At 36.7% G+C, this 24801-nt stretch overlaps 2 protein-coding genes across 2 annotated transcripts; both read left to right on the top strand.

Moving 5' to 3' along the window:
* The first annotated feature begins 10300 nt into the window (after positions 1 to 10300).
* On the top strand, positions 10301 to 12283 carry LOC130134652 (cysteine-rich receptor-like protein kinase 25). Its single transcript, XM_056303728.1, has 4 exons — positions 10301 to 11036; positions 11207 to 11350; positions 11819 to 11934; positions 12044 to 12283. The coding sequence occupies exons 1-4, from the start codon at positions 10301 to 10303 to the stop codon at positions 12281 to 12283; spliced, it is 1236 nt and encodes a 411-aa protein (XP_056159703.1).
* A 279-nt stretch (positions 12284 to 12562) lies between these two features.
* On the top strand, positions 12563 to 13507 carry LOC130135199 (cysteine-rich receptor-like protein kinase 10). The gene is made up of 3 exons (XM_056303750.1): positions 12563 to 12753; positions 12940 to 13090; positions 13280 to 13507. Exons 1-3 carry the CDS (start codon positions 12563 to 12565, stop codon positions 13505 to 13507), a joined length of 570 nt encoding a protein of 189 aa, XP_056159725.1.
* The last annotated feature ends 11294 nt before the right edge of the window (positions 13508 to 24801 follow it).

The following is a 24801-nucleotide window of genomic DNA, read 5'->3' as shown; positions in this document are numbered from 1 at the left end:
TGCAACAAATAACCCTTTGGTCCCAAGCTTTCATCTCTTGATCATAACTTACACTCAGCTAAGAAATTTGAGGGTTTGGTATATAACGTGTGCTTATGTTTCATTCACTTCAGCGCTATAGGATCGTGACAATCATAGAAAAAGGGATATCATTATGTTTTTTCTCCGTAAGCGAGTTTTTATTGTTATAAACAAAGCCGGGGAACCAAGTCTTTATTTCGATTCGCAATTCAAGTAAACTAATCTCGATTATCAATTAAGACCCGTCAACTTGTAGGACTAATCTTCTTCGTCTACTTTTATTTATTTCCTTAATTTCCTTTAAGGATTATGATTCGCAAAGATTAGGCCTGTTGGACAAATTTTCTTCCTCTACTTCTAATGGAGGGAGAAACAAGGCCTCCGTAAAGAACTTCGAGGAAATTAAGGAGTAACTTTTTATATAGCATGGCATCGTAATCAACTTTTGGTGATAGTACGAGGATGAGTTTTATAATTTCCCCAAACTTTATTATGTACGACCTTCTTGGCTTTTTCAGGGCAAACTTGCAAGAAACAGTATTTGGAATGCTATAATTCGTTGCTTGAATTGACAAAGTGTTGTTGATTATTTAATTGTGATACTTCACATCGATTCATAAATAAAAAAAAATTACGTTTACGACTCGTGGAAAGTGTTAGGCGCGCCGAAAAATGCGGTTGACCCTTCACTAGTTACATTATTGCCTATAAAAAACTCTTTCTAGAATTTCATTGGCTAACCTCGTTAATGTTTTAATCATCTCCTTTTTACTTTTTTCAGTCTTTCGTTGTTATCATGTTGTCTCGTTAGTAATTGTCCACTCACTTATCTTTTTTCTTTTTTTAAAGAATTGCGAAAGGAATCTACGTGACATTGACGATGGCCATCCTACGTGGCACAATTGACGCTGATGTGAATAATTTTTAATAATATTTTAATACTTTTTGATTTTTTATTATTTCTTTTTTCTTGTCTTTTTTTCTCTTTCTCTTTTTTTCCTTCTTCCTCTCGCCGACGAGGCTCGAGGCCATGTCTGAGCAAGGCTCGCCCTTGCCCAACGATGGTGAGGGCAAGCCTCGCCAGTGGCTAGTTGTCGAGGTCCGGCGATTGGCCAGATGAAGAAGGAAAGAAAAAAAGAGAAAGAAAGAAAAAAAGGAAAAGAAAAAAAAAATAAAAATTTTGATAAAATATTAAAATATTATTAGAACTATGTCAGCACTGGCCGTGCTACATAGGAAGGCCGACGTCCACGTACATAGTGCCAGTCGGTCAAAATTTGGCCGGATGGACTTAATTGGCATAAATACAAATAGTTTAGGACTCAATTGACAAAATAAAAGTTAGAACTGAATTGGTGCAATTGCTACAGGTTTAAGACTTTTTTTATAATTTTTCCCTCTAATAATTTGAATCATATCAACACTCCTCAAATTTTTTTCCTTCTTTTTTTAATTTTTTTTTGGCTATCATCTCATGACTATAGCTATGATGATGCCCGGTGTTGTGTATAATGTCTCCCAACCTAGATGTTTTCTTTCACATGTAAGATCGGACATATATAGGTATAAGAACAACAAGAGTGTCATAACTTTCGTATGGTGCTCATTTAAGTGTCATAATTATATTTTGGCTCACTTAAGTGCCACATCGAAGTAAAATCAATCAATTGAGTGCCACTTCCTGTTGTCAATTAATCCTTAGTAGCATATTGTGGTAAAAAAAAGGCACTGTTGTTCACAAGGAATAACAGTACCGTTAGCATAGCAACACTCTTCTACAAAATCATAAGCGAAATGCTAATTGTCTTTTTTCATTCTGGTTCTGAAATAGTCATGAGTCAATTCTTGTAGCTTATAGGTAATATTTTTTCTATTATATTATATTGTCCTTTCTCAATTAAAGGTAGGGATGTTTTCCAATGTCGGTGGTGAACGGGTGGGTCGTTTCTTCATTCTTACGAATCAAAGAGACGCATTTTTCCATATCTAATAGAGTTCCTTAATCAAGAAGGTGGTCAAATACATTGTTGCTAGTCAGTCCTAAGTCCTCAAAGACTTATCCTGGTGTGTTCACACACGTAAAGCAACGTTTGCAAATCTATTAAACTTTGGGAGACGAAGTTTGTCGGAAACATTGAATAGAGATCAAAATAGAATTGGCCACGTAATGACTTCCATAATTTCTCCTAAGCTTTTTATGTACGTCCATTCTTGGCTCGTTCAGGGCACACTTTGGAATGGTGCGCCGAAGCGCCCGTCCTTGGTCGTGGACCCATCGAAAGTGTCTCTAAAACTGTTGCATGAACCGACAAATTTGATGTGATGTGTCAGTCAATCATTTCAGTTGCCACATTTCAAATGGATTTATTTATAAAAGAAAATGTGGTTGAACCTTCACTAGTTAGCCTACAACAAACTCCTTTTCTGAATTTCATGGACTTACCTCCTCCATGTCATTCTCGTTCATCATCTCCATTTGGATCTCTCTCTTTTTATTTTTCTTTTTTTTTAATCCTCCATTCTTATCATTTTGTCTTGCTACTTGTTGACTCACTTATCTTTTTCTTTTTAATAACCACAAAGGAGAATCCGGGACGGGTAAACTTCTCCGGTGAGTTTAAGGTCGCCTCCTCCCCACCACTCAAGTGAGATCGGATCATTGTCTCGGGGGGTTCGAACTCGCATCAACTGTATGTGTTGTGAAAGTAAGCGATTGAATAATAAAATTGACATAATAAGAAAATTAATTGGACACTAAATTTACGTGATTCAGTTGTAGTGACTCATATATATGGGAAGAACAATAACGAATTCCACTATAGATCAAGTAATACAAAAGAGATTATAATCACACTTGAGTCATTCAAACACTATTAGTATTTTTCAAGTTTTAATTACATTCAATAATCCACACAGTATTTAGTCCACAATTCCTCTCGAAATAATATCTCAACCTTACGAAAGAATTAGCAAATCTTACCACAAGATCTAATCAGCTTCAACAATTGAATCGTTGATATAATTCCACCCAGAAAATCACAAAGAGAAACCCACATCAATTAATCATTGAGAACGGCGCTTCAAGACTTTTCTCTCTTTCTATGGACATAGACGGCACGAAGGCCACGCTACCTTTCATCCACAACGGTGTGCCTTAAAATCCCACGATACAATATTATATATATGTATGCCCAAGAAAAAGACGCTCACATGGCCAAGTCAATCTGAAAGGGAAATAAGGCAATTTGGTCAAACTCAAGTCCACGTTGACTTTCCTTTTTTTTTTTTAATTTCTTTCCGTGGCCGATTTGCTTTCCTTTCATATTTGCGTGGCCGACAATCAGGAGCACAAAAGGAAAGTAAATTTCCTACATATTTCCTTTTTCTCCTTTTTATTTATTTATTTCTGAAATTCATATTTTTGCTTCGGGGTCAAACTCGGAACATATTCTAATAATTTCCACCTTGGCTAAAATATGAATTTCACTTCTACTCTCCCACAGCTCCAATAGGCTCAACCGCCATGGATATCTTTTGAGTCCAACCTACGCTTGAGTTTCTCCATGACTGTGAACCTTATGAGAACATCAACTCTACATGTACTTTTAACTGCTTCATAAGGATTTTCCGACATAACCTCTTTCACTACAGATAAAGAAAAACCATTGTTGCCACCATATATGTTAGGAAATCGAATATGCATCTTGCAACTGTTGACTTTACAGGCTCCAGCTCGCTACAAGCACCATTTGTGTCGATTATTGCGCTAGCATTTGTTATCTCAGAAGTTTCTGGTTGTAACTCCACCTTGAGTTGAACACCATCCAGATTTGTATAAACACTATCACAAGCACTCCTAAGACTCGTTCAAAGTAACTTTTTTGCTGACAACGGGTGAATTTAATTCCGGGTACCACAACTTATAGCCTCGCTCACCTTGTGCATATCCTAGGAACATGTACTTTCTTGTTCTCGCATCGACCTTACCATCACTCACTCGACCATAACACTAGCAATCAAATATTCTAAAAATAGTATAATCAACAATGTTACATGACCACATTTCTTCAAGAGTCCGATATCCAATTGTAGTCAATGGGGACCTATTCACCAGGTAACTCACCGTACTAAGTACATCAGCTATGAACCTTCTAACCGTACCAGCATTCGATAGAATTTTATGGGCTATCTCTAGTAATGTTCTGCTCATCAACTCTGCAACCTATTGTGGTTCACTAGCACTAGTGCGATGTCTCAATATGCCTTTTTTCGTGTAGAATTCGTTTAAGAGCTTCAAGCAAAACTCCAAGCTATTATCCGTCTATACATGCTTGATCGTTTTATCAGTCTCATTTTCAATCAAAGCTCTTAACTACCTAATTCTAATAACAGTATCAAACTTGTACCCTAGTATAAACACCCATGTCTTCTTCGAGTAGTCATCAACAACTGTTAGCATAAATCTAGCACTCTTCCTAGAAGGAAATTGCAACAACCTGCGAATATCCAAGTGTATTAAGTCTATACTTCTCATAGTTTCTTTGATAGTCATATTGAACTATACTTTTCATCATTTATCTAAGTTATAGCACGTGCATACATTCAGTTCATCAGCAATATAATCACATAGCCAATTCCTTTCACTTAGGACCTTTAGGTTTCTCTTGCTGACATGCCCCAAATGCATGTGCCACAAATCAAACTCTCGAACAGATGCTTCCAACATATCCACAGCGAATGTTGTCACTATCTCACCTTAAAGCTCATACAAGTCACTATGCATTATCCTCCAACTTCCTCTATTCGGTCCCATAATATTATCCTCTTCTCGATTAAAAGGGGCAGGAATGGTTGAAATGACTGTGGTGAAAAGGCGATACCGGAATTTGCACGAGTATATTCTTGTAGCTTATAGGCAATATTTTTTCTGTTATATTATATTATATTATATTATATTATGTCATGTTATATTATCCTTTCTCAATTAAAGGTAGGGATGTTTTCCAATGTCGGTGGTGAAAATGTTGGTCTTTTCTTCTTCCCACGAATCAAAGAATCGTGGCAGATCCTACCACCAAAGAGACGCATTTTTCCATATCTAATAGAGTTCCTTAATCAAGAAGGTGGTTAAATACTTTGTTACTAGTCAGTCCTAAGTCCTCAAAGACTTATTCTGGTGTGTCCACACACGTAAAGCAACGTTTGTAAATCTATTAAATTTTGGGAGACGAAGTGTGTCGGAAACATAGTACAGAGAGTAAAATTGAGTTCGGTCTCATAATGAGTTCTATAATTTCTCCTAAGCTTTTTCTGTACGTTCTTTCGTGGCTTGTTCAGGGCATACTTTGGAATGGTGCGCCGAAGCGCCGGTCCTTGGTCGTGGACCCGTCAAAAGTGTCTTTAAAACTGTTGCTTGAATTGACAAATTTGATATGAAGTGTCCTCAATCATTTATAAAAGAAAATATGGTCGAACCTTCACTAGTTATAGCCTACAACAAACTCCTTTTCTGAATTTCATGGACTTACCTCCTCCAGGTCATTCTCGTTCATCATCTCCATTTGGATCTCTCTCTCTTTTTCATTTTTTTAATCTTCCATTCTTATTATTTTATCTTGCTACTTGTTGACTAACTTATCTTTTCTTTTTAATAACCATAAGGGGAATCCGTGACGCGTAATCTTCTCCGGTGAGCATAAGGTGGACTCCTCCCCACCACTCAAGTGAAGATCAAATCATTGTCTCAGAGGGTTGGAACTCGCACCAACTGTATGGCTGAAATTGCACCTAACTACTCCAGCAACTCTATGGGATTGTCCACTCAGTTATCATATACTATGTTAAACTACATATAAGTACAAAACCTGCATTAACCAACTCGTTCTTAACCATTGAAGTGGTTTGCTTAGCGGTAAAGGGGACGCATTTTTATAAGGTCACGAGTTTGATTCACTTTGTGAGCACATCTTCAAACGGCTCGGTTACATGGCTTAGTTATGACATGCGGAAATATTTTCAGACCGCTAGCACGCGCCCAGGTGAGAGTTGGGTGACGGAACACCAATCTTGGAGTTTTAGATCAAGGGTGGGGCGCATGACTATAGCTTAAATTGAAATTATCATAGCGGGTATAGAACCGACTAAAAGAGGCTGTAGTGTTGCTCGCCTTTCCCGGGCCCTTTAGTTTATGAAGGAAAAGTAACCTTTGCTTAAACCACGTCGGATACTTATAGCTCCAGTTCCTATCTCTTACAATGCTCTGGCATTTGGATAATTCACAATCTAAAAGTTCAAGCCATTTACGTGATGTAAGCGTGCGTGTATATGAAGCTTATTTTAATCCCTTGTTAAAGCGATACAGAACTTTAGCAATTTGAATCAGAACACTCCTCCCCAGGGTTTTTATTTTTTATTTTTTTATCTTTTTATTACTATTTTTTTGGGCTATCATGTCTTGGCCAGAGCAATGATGATGCCTGATGTTGTGTATGATGTCTCCCAACCCACATATTTTGTTTCACATATAAGATCGAACTTGTTCATGCAATTAGTCCTGTGACGATTAGTAAAGAGTTTTTTTTTTTTTGATCGGATACGATTAGTAAAGAGTTGAGTGACCAATATTTTTCATTGTTAATTTAAGGATTTAGGACATATTTAAGGATTTAACACGTTAACAGAACTGAAAAAACCCTTCCCAAGCATTATCCCATAGCTTAAGATTATGCATATGATATAGAAACAATGCATCATATATTCACGCGAGTATGGATGTTATGCCTGTGTCTTCTAATATAGCACAACAATCAATAATTAAGCCTTATCCCATTAATTCATCAATTATATATAAATCGTTTTGAGCCCACCGTGGTCGAAACTCCCGAACGCATTATATTCGAACAAAGATAATCCAGATTCCACCGCCAATCTTAAGTTATTCCTACATAGAACAGCACTCCATGGAGCATACTTTGGAACAAATCCTTATGGTCACTTGTTAGATAAGATATTTATTCAACGTATATACGAAATTATTCATCCAAACCACTTGGCCCCAAGCCTCCATTTCTTGATCACATCATCTAACTAGAGCACCTGAACTTATTCTCTAAACCATTTCAAATGAGCTTCTCTAATCTTATCCTCCACTGGAGCACCACTTATTCTTTTACAAGTTTCATAGCAACAGCCTTATTCCAAATTAACCCACACCAGTGGCTTTGCCATCATATCCAGACCGCAAGAAGGAATTACGGCAGCTCTAAATCTTCTTCACAACTTCTTAGGCATGTATAGAGAACTCCGCACAGAAAAGGAAAGGTATTGTGAAGGACATAACTTATCGGCTATAGCCTTGCAGCAAAGGACAACCTTCTAGAACTCCAGCTACCAATTCCGCCCACAGTTTAGAGCCAATCTAAGAAGATCCACGTAATCTACCTTCTTATCTTTTCGTCGGAGTTAAAGTGAGTCGACCAACACGGCAATAATTAAATAAAGGGAATTCTGTCGCATTATATCAGACACCTCCTTTTCTATAGGACTAATCTATCAGTGAAGCCCCGACAACCTGCAGGACTAATCTCTGAATATATACTTCACCATACTATATAATACTCTAAGTGTGGAAATCTTTTTGAGGTATTCCTGATGTAATTTAAGCTGACTTTGAACATTGAATTTGACACAATGAAAAATTCAACGTTCACTATCGAAGAAAAATCTCTCCATATATGTCTTGCCTACACTATGGTCAGTTGTCTCTAACTTGAGGCAAAACATATTGTTTACGAAAGAAGAAAGACTATTGCTACAAAAACATTACTAATATATTTGATGTCATGACCATGGTCAATTGTCTGTAACTTGAGTTCATCCGGCCAATTTTGACCTGCAATCGCGAATGTGGATGGTGTCGATCATCCTACGTGGCACGGCCGTCGCTAATATTGACAATTTTAAATAATATTTTAATATTTTTGAATTTTTTATATTTATATTTTCTTTTTTCTTTTATTTTCTTTTTCCTTCCTTAATTTTTTTAATCTTTTTTTTATGATTAAGGCCAGTATGGGGCTACCGGCCACCGACCAAGGCCCAGCTAACCCTGTCGGCTAGTGGGCCAGGGTTCGCTACCCTCGCTGGCAGCCGGCGAGGGCTCGCGGCTGTCGCCCAGCTATTAGCAAGGGCCGTGAGCCCTCGCTAGGGCTTAGCGGACCTCGCCCACAGCCAATGATGGCTTGCAGGCCCTCGCCCAGTGGCTGGTGGTTGGCGGACCCTTGCTAGCCTTAACCCCAAAAAAAAAGAGAAAGAAAAAGAAAGAAAAGAAAAGAAAAGAAAAAAGAAACGAAAAATATAAAATATTAAAGCATTGTTAAAAATTATCTACGTCAGCGCCGGACGTACCACGTAGGACGTCGGCGTCCACGTCAATGATTTCTGACCAAAATTGGCCTAATGGATTCAATTGGCAAAACATGAAAAATGTATATGACTCAATTAGCATAATTAAAATGTTTAGAACTGAATTGACAAAAACGCAATAAATTTAGAACTTTTTGGACAATTTTCCCTTTTTTGGGCATGAACGAAGATTCATGTAAGCATATAAGATGGAATGGTAAAAAAGACATAGTTTTTTATGGAAAAAATTAACTTATAAAATTGATATTGGCTAATATTATTTTTGAGTTAAAAGAGCTCAACGAGTTTAGTCATTATGGTTAGTAATAATTAAGCAGCTACAACGATGCAGAATAAATTTCTCACATATATAAGTTCCTTTTCTTGCTGAAGATGAAGGACACACCTTAAAACTTAGAAAACCATGCAATTCCTCACTTTGACTCGAAATTAATGCAACTTACATTCACGTGCAACACGCGTGTATCTTTGCTATTATATATGAGATGTATCATTTGCCTGTATATACATTCGATATATGTTAAAGTAATGGTACTATAGACTCATAGAGCCTCCAACTGAAAACATCAACAGCACTCACTTCGATCATTCCCACACTATGTAATAGTACTACATATGCTTATGTAAATCATATTATTTAGATATGTGTTTTTGGCAAAAACATGATCCATTTTCCTAGGTTTCTAGATTAATCCCCAAAACTCTCTATTTATAGTAGAGTTAATACCACAAAAAACCCTAAACTATGCCCACTGTGACATAAATATCCCAAACTTTTTTTATGTCATAAAACCGCCGAACTTATATTAGTGTGACAAATATACCTTGGATAGAACTTTAATAGAGGGTATCTATGTTTCACATGTATAAGTTTGGGTTTTTTCATCGCACAAAAAAAGTTGAGGGTATTGTTTCACAGTAGGCAAATTTAGAATTTTTGGTGACACAAAAAAATTTGTGGATATTTGCATCACATGGTGGTGGCACCACCATCGCCGTCACTGGATGACATGGGGAGAGCCTGCAAGCCCTCGCCTTGATTTGGGTGGGGCTCGTAGGCCCTTGCCAGTTGCCGGGCCTTGCCAGTTAATTGCCGTTGCCCCCCTAGAGCACTAGTTGAGCCTTTTTCACTTTTTATTTCTTATTTTTTATCATTTTTTTATTTTAATCTCACTTCATTAAGGTTTAAGGTTTAACAAAGGTTTGAGGGAAAAAATAACATTTGGGGGAAAACGAAGGCGTTTTGGACATTCGTGCACACTTGAGTTAACATTAATAATCACGTAGGAGAGATTAAATAATAATAAAAGTCAAATCAGATAGAGTTTTCGGAGGGACTTTATTGTATTAAATTGATAAATTTTATGACTTAATTGTATTATCTAAAAATTTTAAGACTTGATTGTATTATCTAAAAGTTTGAAGATTTGATTGCACTTCCATGATAATTTTAGAGTTCGACTGCACTTCCTTGACAAAATTTATGATTTTTTGTACGCTTGTCCCCACTTTTTGTTTTGGTGATTTTAGTCAATGCACTTTGCATAACAATAATGATAATCCCACCGTCCAATTTTTGTGTTGGTGTTCCCAGGAATCATCCTACATTGCTGTACATGACAACGACAGTCGAAGTTATCTAACTCGAATGGAAAACCTGGAGTATAGAATAACCAAAGAATTTAGAAATCGGAGATCATTAATCTTGACACCTTATAATATAAAGGGTTGACTAATCATTTCCCATTCTTTTTTTTTCCCTTTAAATCCTGATCTTTCCGATTCTTGTCTATATATCAAGATACATTTTCAGGGAAAGAACAGCCCCTTTCAGCCAAGTCCCCAACAAAAAAATATGACAAAGCTTTTTGCAATCCTCATCTTCATGCTTAGGTTTCCCACCCTCCGAACTGAATCAACCAATACGATCAGCGAGCATCACTGCTCGAATTCGAGCACTTTCGCTCTGAATAGCACCTACGGGGGGAACCTCAACCTTCTCCTTGAGTCCCTTCCCTCTCATACCAACTCGAGCAAAGGATTCTTCAACATGAGCACAGGGAAGCCAAGCGACGCGGACGCTGTGTATGGCAGCTTCCTATGCAGGGGAGATGTCACCACGGAAGTGTGCATGGAATGCGTGAGAAATGCTAGTGTCAGTATCAAAGCAAAATGTTCTATGGTCAAAGAATCCGTCCTCTGGTTCGACAAGTGCATGTTGCAGTATTCGGACCTTAACTCCCTTTCAGCCGCGGACGAAGCGCCTCTTCTGGGCGGGTATAATAGGGAGAATATGGAAGAACCCACCGAGTTCATGAAGCTATTGAGCAAAACAATGAAGCAGTTGATTACTAGGGCCGCTAAAAGATCCGATAAGAAGTATGCGTCCAAAGAGGCTACCTTCAAAAAATTAGGAGACACTACTCTCTATACATTTGCCCAGTGCAGGCCTGATCTATCGGCGGCTGACTGCGAGGATTGCCTGCAGAACGTGATTTCCATTCTCCTGACAAATGAAACCGGGAAAATTGGGGGCAGAATCTTGCTTCCTACTTGCTTCGCCAGGTTCGAGATATACCTGTTCTACACAGGTAATGAACACAACGGTTTTTTTTTTAAACTGGTTATAATGCTTTTCTCTGTACTGTTTCCACCATGTTCGGTGGCACGTCGAATATTTAATTGCCTGTACCATATATCCGGTAGATGCTAAAGGAAATTGCCACTATACTAATGAAGCCTTCAACTAATCAAATTGCAGTCGAAAAGAAAAGTCATTCTTCATCAAGATTAGTTATCGGGATCACTTCTGCAACTTCGGCGGTCGTGCTACTTTGCATCATTCTCTGGTTTACCCTCAAAAGAGAAAGGAACAAGAGAAACAATGTCGAAGAAGATCCGATTGGTGAGAAATACGGAAATTTGCACCACAAGTCCTAAACTTTATGTACGGAACGCAAGGAGGTTCAAAGCCTTTTGATTCATTTAATCAAGTCTTAAACCTTTATGAAAAAGTACAATCGAGTTTTAAACCTTTTAATTGCTCCAATTAAGTCCTTAACTTTTGTCAGAAAATACAATTATTTCCTAAAATTGTGTGGAAAAGTGCAATTTATGGATGCCATAGAAGCACTTTTTGAGAGTTAATTCTAGGTACTATTCATAGAAATAACTTGATTGCACTTTTGAAAGAAGGTTTAGAAATTGATGCAACCAATTAAAATATTTAATACTCAATTGCATTCCGTACATGATGTTTAAGACTTCGTTTGCAATTTTCCCGTGAGAAACGTCATAGATCTACAATGCTTCAACTAGTCTTTCCATTCCCAGTTTATTCGTTTCACAAAATTGATGGCTTATTGCTACACAGTTGGAAGCGAAATTTCAGAACTACGTTCCCTGCAATTTGATGTGATTGAAGCCGCCACAGCTTACTTCTCGAATCACAACAAATTAGGGGAAGGCGGGTTCGGACCAGTTTACAGGGTGCGAAGCTTCAACACAGAGATGTGACATAAAGCGCTACTTAGGGATTTAATCTCTATTCATCTTCCGTCTCAACAAGACATTTTCATTCATATTCTGTCTTTTGTAGGGTATACTTCCTTGTGGGAAGACAATTGCAGCAAAAAGGTTGTCTCAAAGCTCGAAACAAGGCGTGGAGGAATTCAAAAACGAAGTCGAATTGGTAGCCAAGCTTCAGCACAGAAACCTAGTGAGGCTATTAGGTTTTTCCGTGGAAAGAGAAGAAACGATACTAGTCTATGAACACATGCCCAATGGAAGCCTCGACCAATTGCTCTTCGGTTGGTGCCTCGCTCTTCATCTTCTTTGAAAATGATTCCGTTCCACTCTGTTTACATCTTTCTTTCTAATCCTAGTCATGATCTAGAAATATGTCCAAACATTAAGCAAAAGTTTAGTAGTTATGCCTTGGGACATTCTTCAAACAAGTTGATGATGGTTTCAAGAGAAAATTACATGTGACAATGACCACTTGTCAATTAGATTCAGACATGAAGTAGAGATTCTTTGACTCTAAAATATACAAATTCTGGCCAACACAGACCCTCAGCAAAACAGACAGTTGGATTGGTCAGCACGCCACAAGATCATGGTTGGGGTGGCGCGCGGTCTTCTTTATCTTCATGAAGATTCTCGGCTCCGAATTATCCATCGCGATCTCAAAGCTAGCAACATTCTACTTGATGATGATATGAACCCAAAAATCTCAGACTTTGGTATGGCTAGGATTTTTGGTACTCAGCAAACTCAAGGAAGAACAAACAGAATCGTTGGAACTTTGTAAGTTCAAAATCACATTACTTTGGGACAACCCACCAGATAATTTGCAATAATTATGCTACTAGATTCGTCCTTTAATTGGGTTTTCTATTGCATAGAGTATCTTGTGCCTTAACATCTTGATCTTTAAGCAAACTATGCTCATTCACGAGAATCACGACTCTGTCTCTTTGAATTGATTCGCAGTGGCTACATGTCTCCTGAATATGTCATGTATGGACAATTCTCAGTAAAATCCGACGTGTTTAGCTTTGGTGTGCTGATGCTAGAGATCATAACTGGCAAGAAGAATCGGTATTCTTATGTATCAGATCACTATGCGGGCCTTCTAGACTATGTGAGTACAATTCGATCATGTAATCTCATTCAATTTTTGTTAAATTGGTGACAGTACAAACATAATTTCTAGATTTGGGAACACTGGAGAATCGGAGCATTGGCGCAAATTGTGGATCCGACATTGAGTGGATCTAACTCAGCAAACGAAGTGATCAGATGTATTCACATTGGCTTGCTCTGCGTCCAGAATGACAATGAAGCCCGACCTACTATGGATACAGTTGTTCTTATGCTTAGTAGTGCCGATTCCGTTAGCCTCCCAGTGCCCGAGCAACCTGGATTCATCCCAAGTGTGACGCACAAACAACCATCTCAAGATCAAAACTCAGATCGATCCAGCGAGATGCTAAATAGCTGCAAGACAATGCCGCAATGTCCAGTGATCAGCGGCTGTCTTACCGATGTGTCTCTTTGATAAAGAAAGGGAAAAGATCATGGAGCACACTCGGAATCCACTGATCAGTGTACGTCAAAACCAAGTATCATACAAAGTATGCAAGCTCTCTTTTGCAAGGAACAAGATTTTATGCTCCAAATTGCAAACTATGTGGAAGTCCAGTCTCCCTCTGAGAGCAACAGGAACTATTTAGATAGCACCAAACTCTTTGGTTTGTTATGGTTTATCTTCTTTTATTTTTCAAGACAATAGAAAGGATAGCTCTTGTAAGCGCAAAATTTTATCGTTACATAGTCAAAATAAGGATATTTTCATTCTATACTAGTAAATTTTATTAAGTGCTAGTAAGTGCCAAAAAATATTGATAACTTTTTTTCCAGGTATCTTGTTAGAAATTAATTATATATTTTGGTGAAACTATCAATTTGACTTGAACATACCAATTTTTATATGCATAGCTTATTAACACTTCCTATTTACGAATTTTTATATGAAATTACCAATCTAAATTAGAGTACGCTCCACGATCACCCTTAACATCAATTCAGAATTTCTGCAAATGAATTAGATAATCCAAAACAGAACAATAATGTGCCGTTAATGTTGTCTTTCAAGATACAGATTTATCAAGGTTATTCTCATTGTTTTGACAATATTTGCTCTAGGAAAATAACCAAAAAAGTCCTAAACCTATTGATGTTGTGTCAATTCAGTCCTAAATCTTTTAATAGTTTGCCAATATAATCTATCTGGCCAATTTTGGCCGGAAATTGATGACGTGGATATTGACTGTCCTACGTTACATAGTCGACACTGATGTGGAAAATTTTTGAATTTTTATTAATTTTTGTCTTTTTTGTTTATATTTTTAAGGCCGGCATGGGGCCGCTAGCCATCGGCCAAGACCCGATGACCCCAGCAGGTCACTAGACGAGGGCCAATGAACCCTCGCTAGCCATAGGCAAGGGTCGCGGCCCTCTTCTAACTCTGAGTGAGGGACGCAAGCCCTCGCCTAGTGGCCGACGGCCCCTTGCCTGCCCTTAACATTAAAACTAAGGGTTAATACCACAAAAAATCCCAAACTAGTACACTTGTGATAAATTTATCTCAAACTAATTTTTTGACCACTAAAAACCCCAAACTGGTACACTTGTGACAAATATACCCTCCATTAAATTGGATTAAAATCATGAAAGAACCATAAACTGATAAATCTATGACAAACTGTGGGGTAAAACCCTAAACTAATACACTTATCAACTGCCACGTATAATCAAACTCAGCAATTTGACAATAAAATTTAACGGAAAATAACAGAGGGTAAATTTGTCACAAGTATAAGAGTTTGGGATTTTTGGTCGGCCAAAACTTAGTTTGGAGTAAATTTGTCATAAATATACCAGTTTGGGGGTTTTTTGTGGTATTATCCCTAAAACTAAAAAAGGAAAGGAAAAAAATTGAAAAAAATACTTAGAAAAAAAAATTATAACAATTTCACGTTAGCATTAGCCGTGTCACATAAACGGCCAGTGTTAATGTCATCAATTTCCGGCCAAAATTGACCAGATTAACTACATTGGCAAATTGTTAAAAATTGAGGGTTAAAACGGCCAAATTGAAAAGTTTGGGACTAAATTGACACAAATGTAATAGGTTTATGACTTTTTTGGTAATTTTCTCTATTACTCTTGTTTCTGCACTTTGTCGAATGGCACACTTCCTTGTCGATGGACTATTGCAGTAAGAGACTATCTTGAAGCTCCAGACAAGGCGTACAAGAATTCAAAGACGAAGTTCAATTAATAGCCGAGCTTCAACATAGAACCTAGCAAGCCTATAAGGGTTTTCCATGGAAAGAGAAGAAACAATATTAGTCTCCAACTACGTGCCTAATGGAAGCCTCGACCACTAGCTATTATCTTCTTTAAGATGATGCCATACTTCTCTGCTTTGTTCCTCCTTGCCAATCCTAAATAACAAATTGGAATTATGTTTGAAGTTTTAAGCAAAAGTTTAGATGTTATGCCTTCAGCATTCTTTATAGAAATCGGAAGTAGTTTCGACAGAAAATTAACCATCACAACAACCATTTTCATGCTTGTTACAAACTTACATTTGATTATTTATTGGCAATGAAAATTAAAGAGTTTCTTTTATGTGCACATTGTGCGTGTTATCTTTATAGGGAAAATTACCAAAAATGTCCTAAATCTATTGTAATTGTACCGATTTAGTCATAAACCTTTTTTTTTGTCAATTCAGTTGTAAACCTTTTGCGTTTGTGCCAATTTAGTCTATCTAGCCAATTTTGATTGATTGGCATTAACGTGGAAGCCGGTCGTCCGACCGATGTTGACATGGACAATTTTTAATAATATATTTATTTTATTTTATTTTTCCTTTTCCTTTTCTTTTTTCTTTTCTTCCTTCTTTCCTTTTTTTCCTCCATAGTGGTTGGTGAGGGTCATAGCCCTCGCTCGACCTTGCTTGGATCTAGGCAAGGCTTAGGGGCCATGGGCGAGGTAGCCTCACCTAGATCTGGGTAAAGCTAGCCTTGCTGGCCACTGTGGGGAAAAAAAGAAAAGGAAAAGAAAAAAAGAAAGGAAAAAATAAAAAAATAAAATGTTGTAAAAAATTGTTGATGTCTGTGTTGGCCAAACAGTTGGCACTGGCCGACGTCTACGTCAGTGCTGGCGAGCCAAAATTGATTGGATGGATTGAATTGATATAAATACAAAATGTTTAGGACTAAAGTTGCACAACTGCAAAATGTTTAGGACTTTTTTGGTAATTTTTTCTATCTTTATACGTTTTGCGAGTTAGCATTAACATAAAGACATTTGAAAAAGGAGACTTTGTTTCTTTCTTGGAAATTCTTTTATAACATGGTGCAGTAAGAATCAAATTGTTAACGTGTGTTTTAGCATAGAGGTTGACTATTAGGCTTTAGAGGATACTACCGATTTTTTTGTAGCTTCGCTTGCATTAAACATCGGCTAGGATAACAATTTTCCTTTATTATGTCGCTCTTAATTGCTCACAAACACATTGAATATTTTGAAAAACAAGCTACTGAACAATAAAGCAAAAAGAACAAGAAAATAAATTAGACACCAGATTTACATAGGTCGATTGGTGGACCTATGAAAGAGCAGCACAGGATTTTACTATATAGTAAGCAATACACCAAAGAATATATTATTACTCGAGTCACTTTTAGTGTCTCTGAAATTCAAATTACGCTTAATAACTCACACAGTATTTAGGCTCATTATTATTCGTGAAACAATTTCTCAATATTATAAAGCAATTTTATAAATCTTACCATTAGATTTATTGGTTTGAAAATGCCTACAATTTCTTTAGGATGCAATTCACAAGCACGTCGCACAATTAATTGTTACAACCAAAAGCTCGTCTAGTTTTGCTCCGGTGCTTAAACCAAAACCCACCTTATATATATAATATCTGGATCCAAGATAGGAGGATCCAAGATAGGGAACTCCTTTCAAATGACTTAATCCAAGAAACCCACTCAAATTAGGAATCCAACTTCAATGTGGAAAGTATGTCAATAATTTGTTGCTTTTTTGGGCACCGAACCACAAGTCCTATTTAGATTTAGAATTTTTACTTGGATCGAGTTTCCATGTTCAAACTCAAGACATATTCTCAACATTCAAATTAAACATCACTTTATAAACTAGCACTATCTTGTTCAAGGTGGTATTAATATCTTTCCGTTTCTCCGACCAAGCCTTCTTGCCAGCTATAAGTTTGAAATAATAGTTGTTGCTGTTAGGGCTAGTGCTATCACCTAGAGGGGGGTGAATAGGTGATTTTACCAAAATTGTATGATTTAAACGTGCGGAATGAATATAGTCTAGGTCAACAACTTATATGATCAGTATCAGATGGATTCGTATAATAAACTTGTATATAAATTGTTGTTAGATGATTGCGTCTGATGATTAAGATGATGTTCTGATGAACTTGTTTGACAGATATGTGTACAGTATAATGTCAGCAATAATAAATAAAAGTTTAGAGATAGAGAATACTGCACACAGATCTTTATAGTGGTTCGGCTTTATTGACCCTACGTCCACTCTCCACGCTGGCAGCCCGTTGGCTGTATTTCACTATTGAATCACCAGAAGATTACAAGAGTTGTGCTTCTCAGATGATAGATAACACTATCACGTACACTTTTCACTCAAGTAATTTTCTTTCTAAAAACACAACGTGGAAAACAGTAATAACAAGTGTGTAAGATCGAAGCTCTATTCAAATTTTGGAATTCTTGATTCTGGTTCTTGTTTCTTATACGACGTTTGCACTCCTTTTATACTCCTCTACTTCTAATCTATCCGTTGGACAGTCTTCAGAGGATTGATCTCCAAATCAATCCGTTGGAGATTCTTCCCGAAATAGGATGCATAGCCATTAGAAGAAGAATCATTATCTCCGAGTGATTTGATCGCCCATACAATCAAATCAAGGTTTCCATAAGTGTAGTTCTTCGTATTTGAGGAACGATATTGTGATTACCAATTTGGATATCTTAAAGTATCAATTTAATTATCCTGCATAAACATGCAAAAAATAACACTCATTGAATTTGACGGTAATTTTGAGTCTGATGACAAAGTCCTTTCATCGACTAAGTTTTATGACTCAGCATTTACCTGCATCAAATAACTTAAGTGTAATTCTGGTCAGTAATAGATTGTTTTGTCATTTCTCAAAACTCATTAGGGATTTTGCTCAACAATCTCCCCCTTTTTTATGATGACAAAACTATCTATATGTGATGTAAACAAAATATAGTCTATTTAGATGATATAACTTTCGAAGCATATAAAACATTGTTAAGCTCTGAAATATAGCAGTTCATATTCTGCCACTCCCATACTTCATATTCATATCACTTGCATTCACATCCATTCACATCCATTCTTTATAATATTTCTCCCCCTTTTTGACATCAGCAGAATGGATAAACATCATAATTAATGTGATAAGAGAGCAGTATGCAAAGTTGATAGACAAAGTTCACATAATAACCAAGAGTCAAACAACCATTGCAAAGTTCACATAAAGTCAAACACATAAGTGAGATCAACAAAGAGCTTAGAAATGATAAGTTGGAAATAAATGAGATCAATTTTGTTGATTTTCTGGAGGGGCTGAGGGTCCGGCAGGTTCAGATGATGAAGTTCCAAATGGTGCAAATACGAAAGGTACTTGAACAAGATGGAAACTAGAAATTTGGTTTAATCATTGCTTAATGTGTGAGGAGAGCTGATAAATCTGGCCAGCAGTGTTAATACTTGCAATTTGTATATCAGTTCTAACTTGAGCCTTTAAATTGTTGAATCTAGCTGCCATCAAGTCCTTGATTTCCTGAATTCCGTCTTTGAGTTCATTGCGAAGTTCCCGAACTTCATTCTGAACTGCGGCTTGTCTCCATCTTAGATCAGTAATGGCTGCATGGTCGGACATGGAAGATGAGATGTTGTATCCAGAAGGAGTATGAGTGTTCTGAGCATCAATAGATACTGCTTCCTTCCTTTTGCCTCTTGGTGGGGTTTCAGATGGAATATTTTCACAGTTATTACCTTCAAGAGGAAAGTCTGCAGAAGTTGCTACTGAAGGAGCTGCGTCTTTTGCATTCTAATCGTGATCATTGTCCTCAACATCTGGAGTATTTTCTTCTTCAAACTCCTCCCGCATGTTATCGTATTGAGCATTTTCTTCTTCTTCAAACTCCTCATGCATTTCAGCTTCATGATCATGTTCAAACTCCCTTTGTCTCTTAGAGGGTTCTTTCTCAGCATCTTTCTCAACAGTGGCCATTGTCTCTTGTTGATTTGCCATGACTACTTTGTTGATGATGTCACTAAGTGAATTCATCAAGTGGTCTTCCTCTTCTTGCAGTCTCTGAATTTCAAGCTTAGTGGCAGCATGTCTGTCTGCACGGGCTTTGTACTTGGCATCTTGAATAATTAGCCATTGTATAAACCTTGACTCCTCAAGGCTTCTTTCATCAGCTTGAGACTGTTCAGCAGATTGGTCATTAGAAATCTGCATTTCATTAGAATCACTGGCCACGGCTTGAGTTCTTTTGGCTGGTCTGTCAGTTTTAGAGACTGTCGGCTGCACTTTTCTCTTTCTTACTAAGGGTTCAATTGATTCCTCCTCATCAAAATCATGAAAAATATTGACAGAGCCCTTGTGTTGTGCACTCATCACTTCTGCAGGAATAATCTTGCCCCTCTTATCCTTCCAATTTTCACCATCAAATTTGTATCCCATTTTAGTCATCATGAGTTCTCCAACGGTCATAGTTTGAAGATGTTTACCTTTGAGTTTTGTTGGAATAGAAATTTTCAAATACTCAAAGATGGCGGTGATCAAAGCTCCATAAGAGAGTTGACCTTTACTCTTCTTAACTGTTCTATACATTTGAGGGAGAATCATATGTGATAGAGAAATAGGAAAGGAAGTTTGAATTGCCCAAATCAACTTGGCTTCATAACGAGAGACATCAGTTTTGGAAGAACCTTTGGGTCTAAGACAATTGATAATGATTTTGTGCAGGACAATTGAATTTAGAGGAAAAAGAGAGTAAGATACATGAGATGTGGAGCCTATGATGAAAGAAGAGTCACCAGACAGAGATTGATATGCCAAATTTGAAGTAATATGAATAAGAGAGAATTCTGTATGTTTTACTCCCAGAATGGCAGCGAGATCAAAGGTTGATAACTTGTAATCTTGTTGAAAAACAGAGAACTCAATTTCAGAAGGAGAAATGAATGACAGATTTGAATAAAAGTAAGCCGTAAGTTCTGGGTAGACTTTGTGAGGGAGAGAGCATATTCTTTGAAATTCAAGATGTTCAATCAGACGCTGAATTTTGATATTGAAATTTTCAAAGAAGCTGAAGTTTACAATTCTATTGTTCATTATTCCTCTTGTCAGAAGAGAGTTGTAAGCAACTTGATGAGTTTTGTTTCTAAACAGGCTATCACTTTTCTTGTCATCAGCAGGAATTCCAGAAATGGGCTAAAACTCAGCAAACAGTTTTTCATCATTATCCTCCTTCCTACTATCAATGTTTTTGCTTTTCTCCAAAGTCTGCCGTTCCTCTTCACCAACGAATTCTTCTCTTTCAACATTCGAAAGTTCTCCTACTTTCTCTTTTCTTTTTCGAGGAACTCCTTTCTTTACAGTCACAGGGGTTTCCTATTCATTAGAGGATTCTCTCAGAACTATCCCCTTTTCAGCAACAGGCGATCTTCGAAGCCTTATACCCTTCTCATATTCCTCTACAACTTCACGCTCAGACAGAAAACCTAAGGTTTTACATATGGCATTTACCGTACTTTGGTTACTCTGATTTTCTCGAAGTACTTTAAGGGTTTTTACCAGTTGTCTTGACATAACAAAACGATCACGTTCTTGAACAGGTATACGTGGAGATTTGTTACCTGCAGAAGACTCTTGCTCTGAGCCCGAGTCAGAGATATCAATTTTCTCTGCTTCTCCTTCTTTGTCTGCTTTGGTGAACATTCCTGTGATTCTGTTTGATCGTCTGGAACCCTTGATTCCTTTCTTTGATTCAGTGGTCGATTTCGATGCCATTGAATAAATTTTTAAGTTGTCGAAGTGAAAGATGAGATCTTTTAGGGTAAATCGTGTTTTTGGAGATCTTTAGGGTTTCAGAGAGTGGAATGAGTGTTCGAAGAAAGAGTGTGAGAGTGAGAGAGAAGATAAAAAGGTTTTAAATCGAGGACTACTATATATCGATTTTATAAAACCTTTTTGGAAACTGTCAATTGACAGTTATGGAAATTTCGGAAATTATATTCCGAAAATTTTGGAATTATAATCTTCAAACGATATCAATCAAGGCAACTAATATATGAGATATTCAAACAATTACGATATTTAAAATATATGAGATATACATACCTTTTATAAGATGAGTTGCGCGCTAAAATCAGACACTTCAAATATATGCTTGAACAAATAGTCATCAGATGCAATGAGAGTTTGTTCTGCATATCTCAATAAAGTGGGTTAATGATATTTAATTTATCTCTAATAAGCTCAAAACTTTTCTTCTCTAAAGGTTTTATAAAGATGTCAGCTAATTGCTGTTTAGTGTCGATAAATTGAACAATTATATCTCCTTTTAAAACATGATCACGGATAAAATGGTGCTTAATATCAATATGCTTAGCTCTGGAATGTAGAATAGGATTTTTGGTCAGATTGATGGCACTTGTATTGTCACACTTGATCTCCACAGTTGAGTCTTTGACATTAAAGTCTTTCAGTTGTTGTTTCATCCAAAGGATTTGAGCACAGCAACTACCAAGTGAGACATATTCTGCTTCTGCTGTTGAAAGAGCTACAGTTTGTTGCTTCTTTGAATACCATGAAACAAGCATGTGTCTTAATAATTGACACGTTCCTGAGGTGCTTTTCTTGTCTATTTTGCAACCAGCATAATCAGCATCGGAATATCCAATAAGAGTGAAGTTTGATCCTTTAGGATACTACAACCCAAGTGTAAGATTTGTGCTAACATATTTGATAATTCTTTTGACTGCAGTAAGATGAGATTCTTTTGGTTCTGATTGAAATCTTGCACACAAATAAACACTGAACAGAATATCTGATGGTGAAGTAGTTAAATATAAGAGAGAACCAATCACGCTTCTACATACTTTTTTATCTACTGATTTTCCTTTTTCATCCTTGTCTAATTTAATGGAATATGACATTAGAGTATCAGTCTTTTTGCAATTTAACAAACCAAACTTTTTCGTAATTTCTCTGGCATACTTTTCTTGACAAAGAAAGGTGCCATTTTTGGTTTGTTTGATCTGTAATCCAAGGAAGAAAGTTAATTCACCCATCATACTCATTTCAAATTCACTTTGCATCATTTTAGAGAAATTCTTACACAATTTTTCATCTGTAGAACCAAAAATGATATCGTCTACATAGATTTGAACAATTAAAATATCTTTACCTTTTCTTTTGATGAATAGTGTAGTGTCTACATTACCTTTTGTGAAACCATTTTGTTCCAGAAAGCTGCTCAGTCTTTCGTACCAAGCATGTGGTGCTTGTTTGAGACCATATAATGCTTTCTTGAGAGTATATACTTGATCAGACCTTTGGGGATCTTCAAAACCTGGAGGTTGTTCTACATATACCTCCTCTTTGATGTAGCCATTTAAGAATGCGCTCTTTACGTCTATCTGAAACAGTTTAAAATCACAGAAACAAGCATAAGCCAGTAAAATTCTTATTACTTCTAACCTGGCCACGGGAGCATAGGTTTCATCGTAATCTATTCCTTCCTCTTGTGAATATCCTTTGGCCATAAGTCTTGCTTTGTTTCTGAAGACTTTTCCTTAATCATTCAGTTTATTTCGAAATACCCATTTTGTTCCAATAACTGAATGATTTTTGGGTCTAGAACAAGTTCCCATACTTGATTGATCTGGAATTGTAACAACTTCTCTTGCATAGCTTCAATCCAGCTTTCATCTTTCAATGCATCTTCAACATTCTTTGGTTCAACTTCAGAAATGAGAGCCATTGTATTTATGACTTATTTTGCTTTTGCTCTGGTTTTGATTCTATCATCTAAATTTTCAATGATAAGATCCTTGGGATGACTGGATTTTTGCTTTCAGTTTCTATTAAGTCTTCCATCGTTTTCATCATTGAGATTTGATGATTTTTCATTGTCTTGTTAGTTTGATGATTCTTAAGCTTCATCAGATCTTTGAATCTGATCATTTTCACTTGCTGTCAATTCATCAGATGCTATGTCCGGTTCTTCGGATGCTGGGTTTTCAATATCAGAATCATCTTGTTGAGTCTGAATTGTGTCTTCAAACTTGACATTTAATGATTCTTCCACTGTTTGAGTATTTTTATTATATACTCTGTAGGCTTTGCTTGTTGTTGAGTATCCAAGAAATATTCCTTCATCTGACTTTTGATCAAACTTACCAACACGATCATTAGGATTTTTAAGAATAAAACATTTATATCCAAAAATCCGAAAGTATGAAACATTGGGTATTTTACCTTTGAACAATTCTTAAGGGGTCTTTTCAAGAATTTGTCTTGGAAAAATTCTATTTGAAATATAACAAGCTGTTGAAACAGCTTCAGCCCAAAAGTGTACTGGAGTTTTGTTTTCAAATAGAAGAGATCTAGCCATTTCTTGGAAAATTCTATTCTTTCTTTCAACTACTGCATTTTGTCCAGGAGTATAAGGTGAGGAAAAAATATATTGAATACCATTTTCATCACAGAAGTAAGTAAAATTTTGATTTTCAAATTCTCTTCCATGATTAGATTTAATGCTCGAAATAGTATAACCCTTTTCATTTTGTACCTTTTTGGCAAATTTTGAGAAATATTCAAATGTTTCACTTTTGTGAGCCAACAAGAATACCCAAGTATATCTTGAATAATCGTCTACAATAACTAAACAGTATTTCTTACCTCCAAGACTTAGAGTTTGAGTAGGTCCGAAAATGTCCATATGAAGCAACTGCAAGGCTCGGTTAGTGCTTACATAATTTATTGATTTAAACGAACTTCTTACCTGCTTACCTTTGGAGCAAGTTGAACATAATTCTGTGCTTTTAAAATTTCGTTCTAGCAATCCTTTGACAAGTTTCTTGAAAGCTATTTTGGAAATTAATTTGACACTGACGTGTCCGAGCTTCCTGTGCCACTGATCAGATTCTTCTTTTATGGAAATGAGACATTGCAAGTCATCAGACTTTGTGTCTAGTAGGTAGATGTTTCCATGTCTTCGACCCGTAAATGATTGCTCGTTGTCTTTACTTATCCCAGAGCATTTGTTTTCTTGGAAAGTAATTCTGTAACCAATATCACATAATTGACTAATGCTAATTAAATTGAAATTCAAACCTTTAACAAGTGAGACTTCATTGATGATGAGATTGTCGATTCTGACAGTTCCTTTGCCAATTATTTTTCCTTTGTTGTTGCCTCCAAAGGATACACTTCCTCCTTTAATTCTTTCTAACTTAATGAATTTTAGAGGATCTTCGATCATGTGTCTTGAGCAACCACTGTCAAGGTACCACTTGTTCTTTCTTTTCTTTGCTACCTGCAAAAGATAAGTAACTCACTTTTCCTTTGATACCCATATTTTCTTGAGTCCATTTTGGTTAGGATCAGTCATTCTCATAATATCTCTCTGAATAGGTCTCCAAACCTTTGGACAGTCACTCTTAAAG

This window comes from Syzygium oleosum, unplaced genomic scaffold, assembly GCF_021117445.2.
Source record: "Syzygium oleosum isolate NSW1041296 unplaced genomic scaffold, Sole_v2.1 Sole_v2.29, whole genome shotgun sequence".
Classification (NCBI taxonomy): domain Eukaryota; kingdom Viridiplantae; phylum Streptophyta; class Magnoliopsida; order Myrtales; family Myrtaceae; genus Syzygium; species Syzygium oleosum.
Note: the sequence above shows the minus strand (reverse complement) of the source record. Positions and strands in the feature narration are given on the sequence as shown.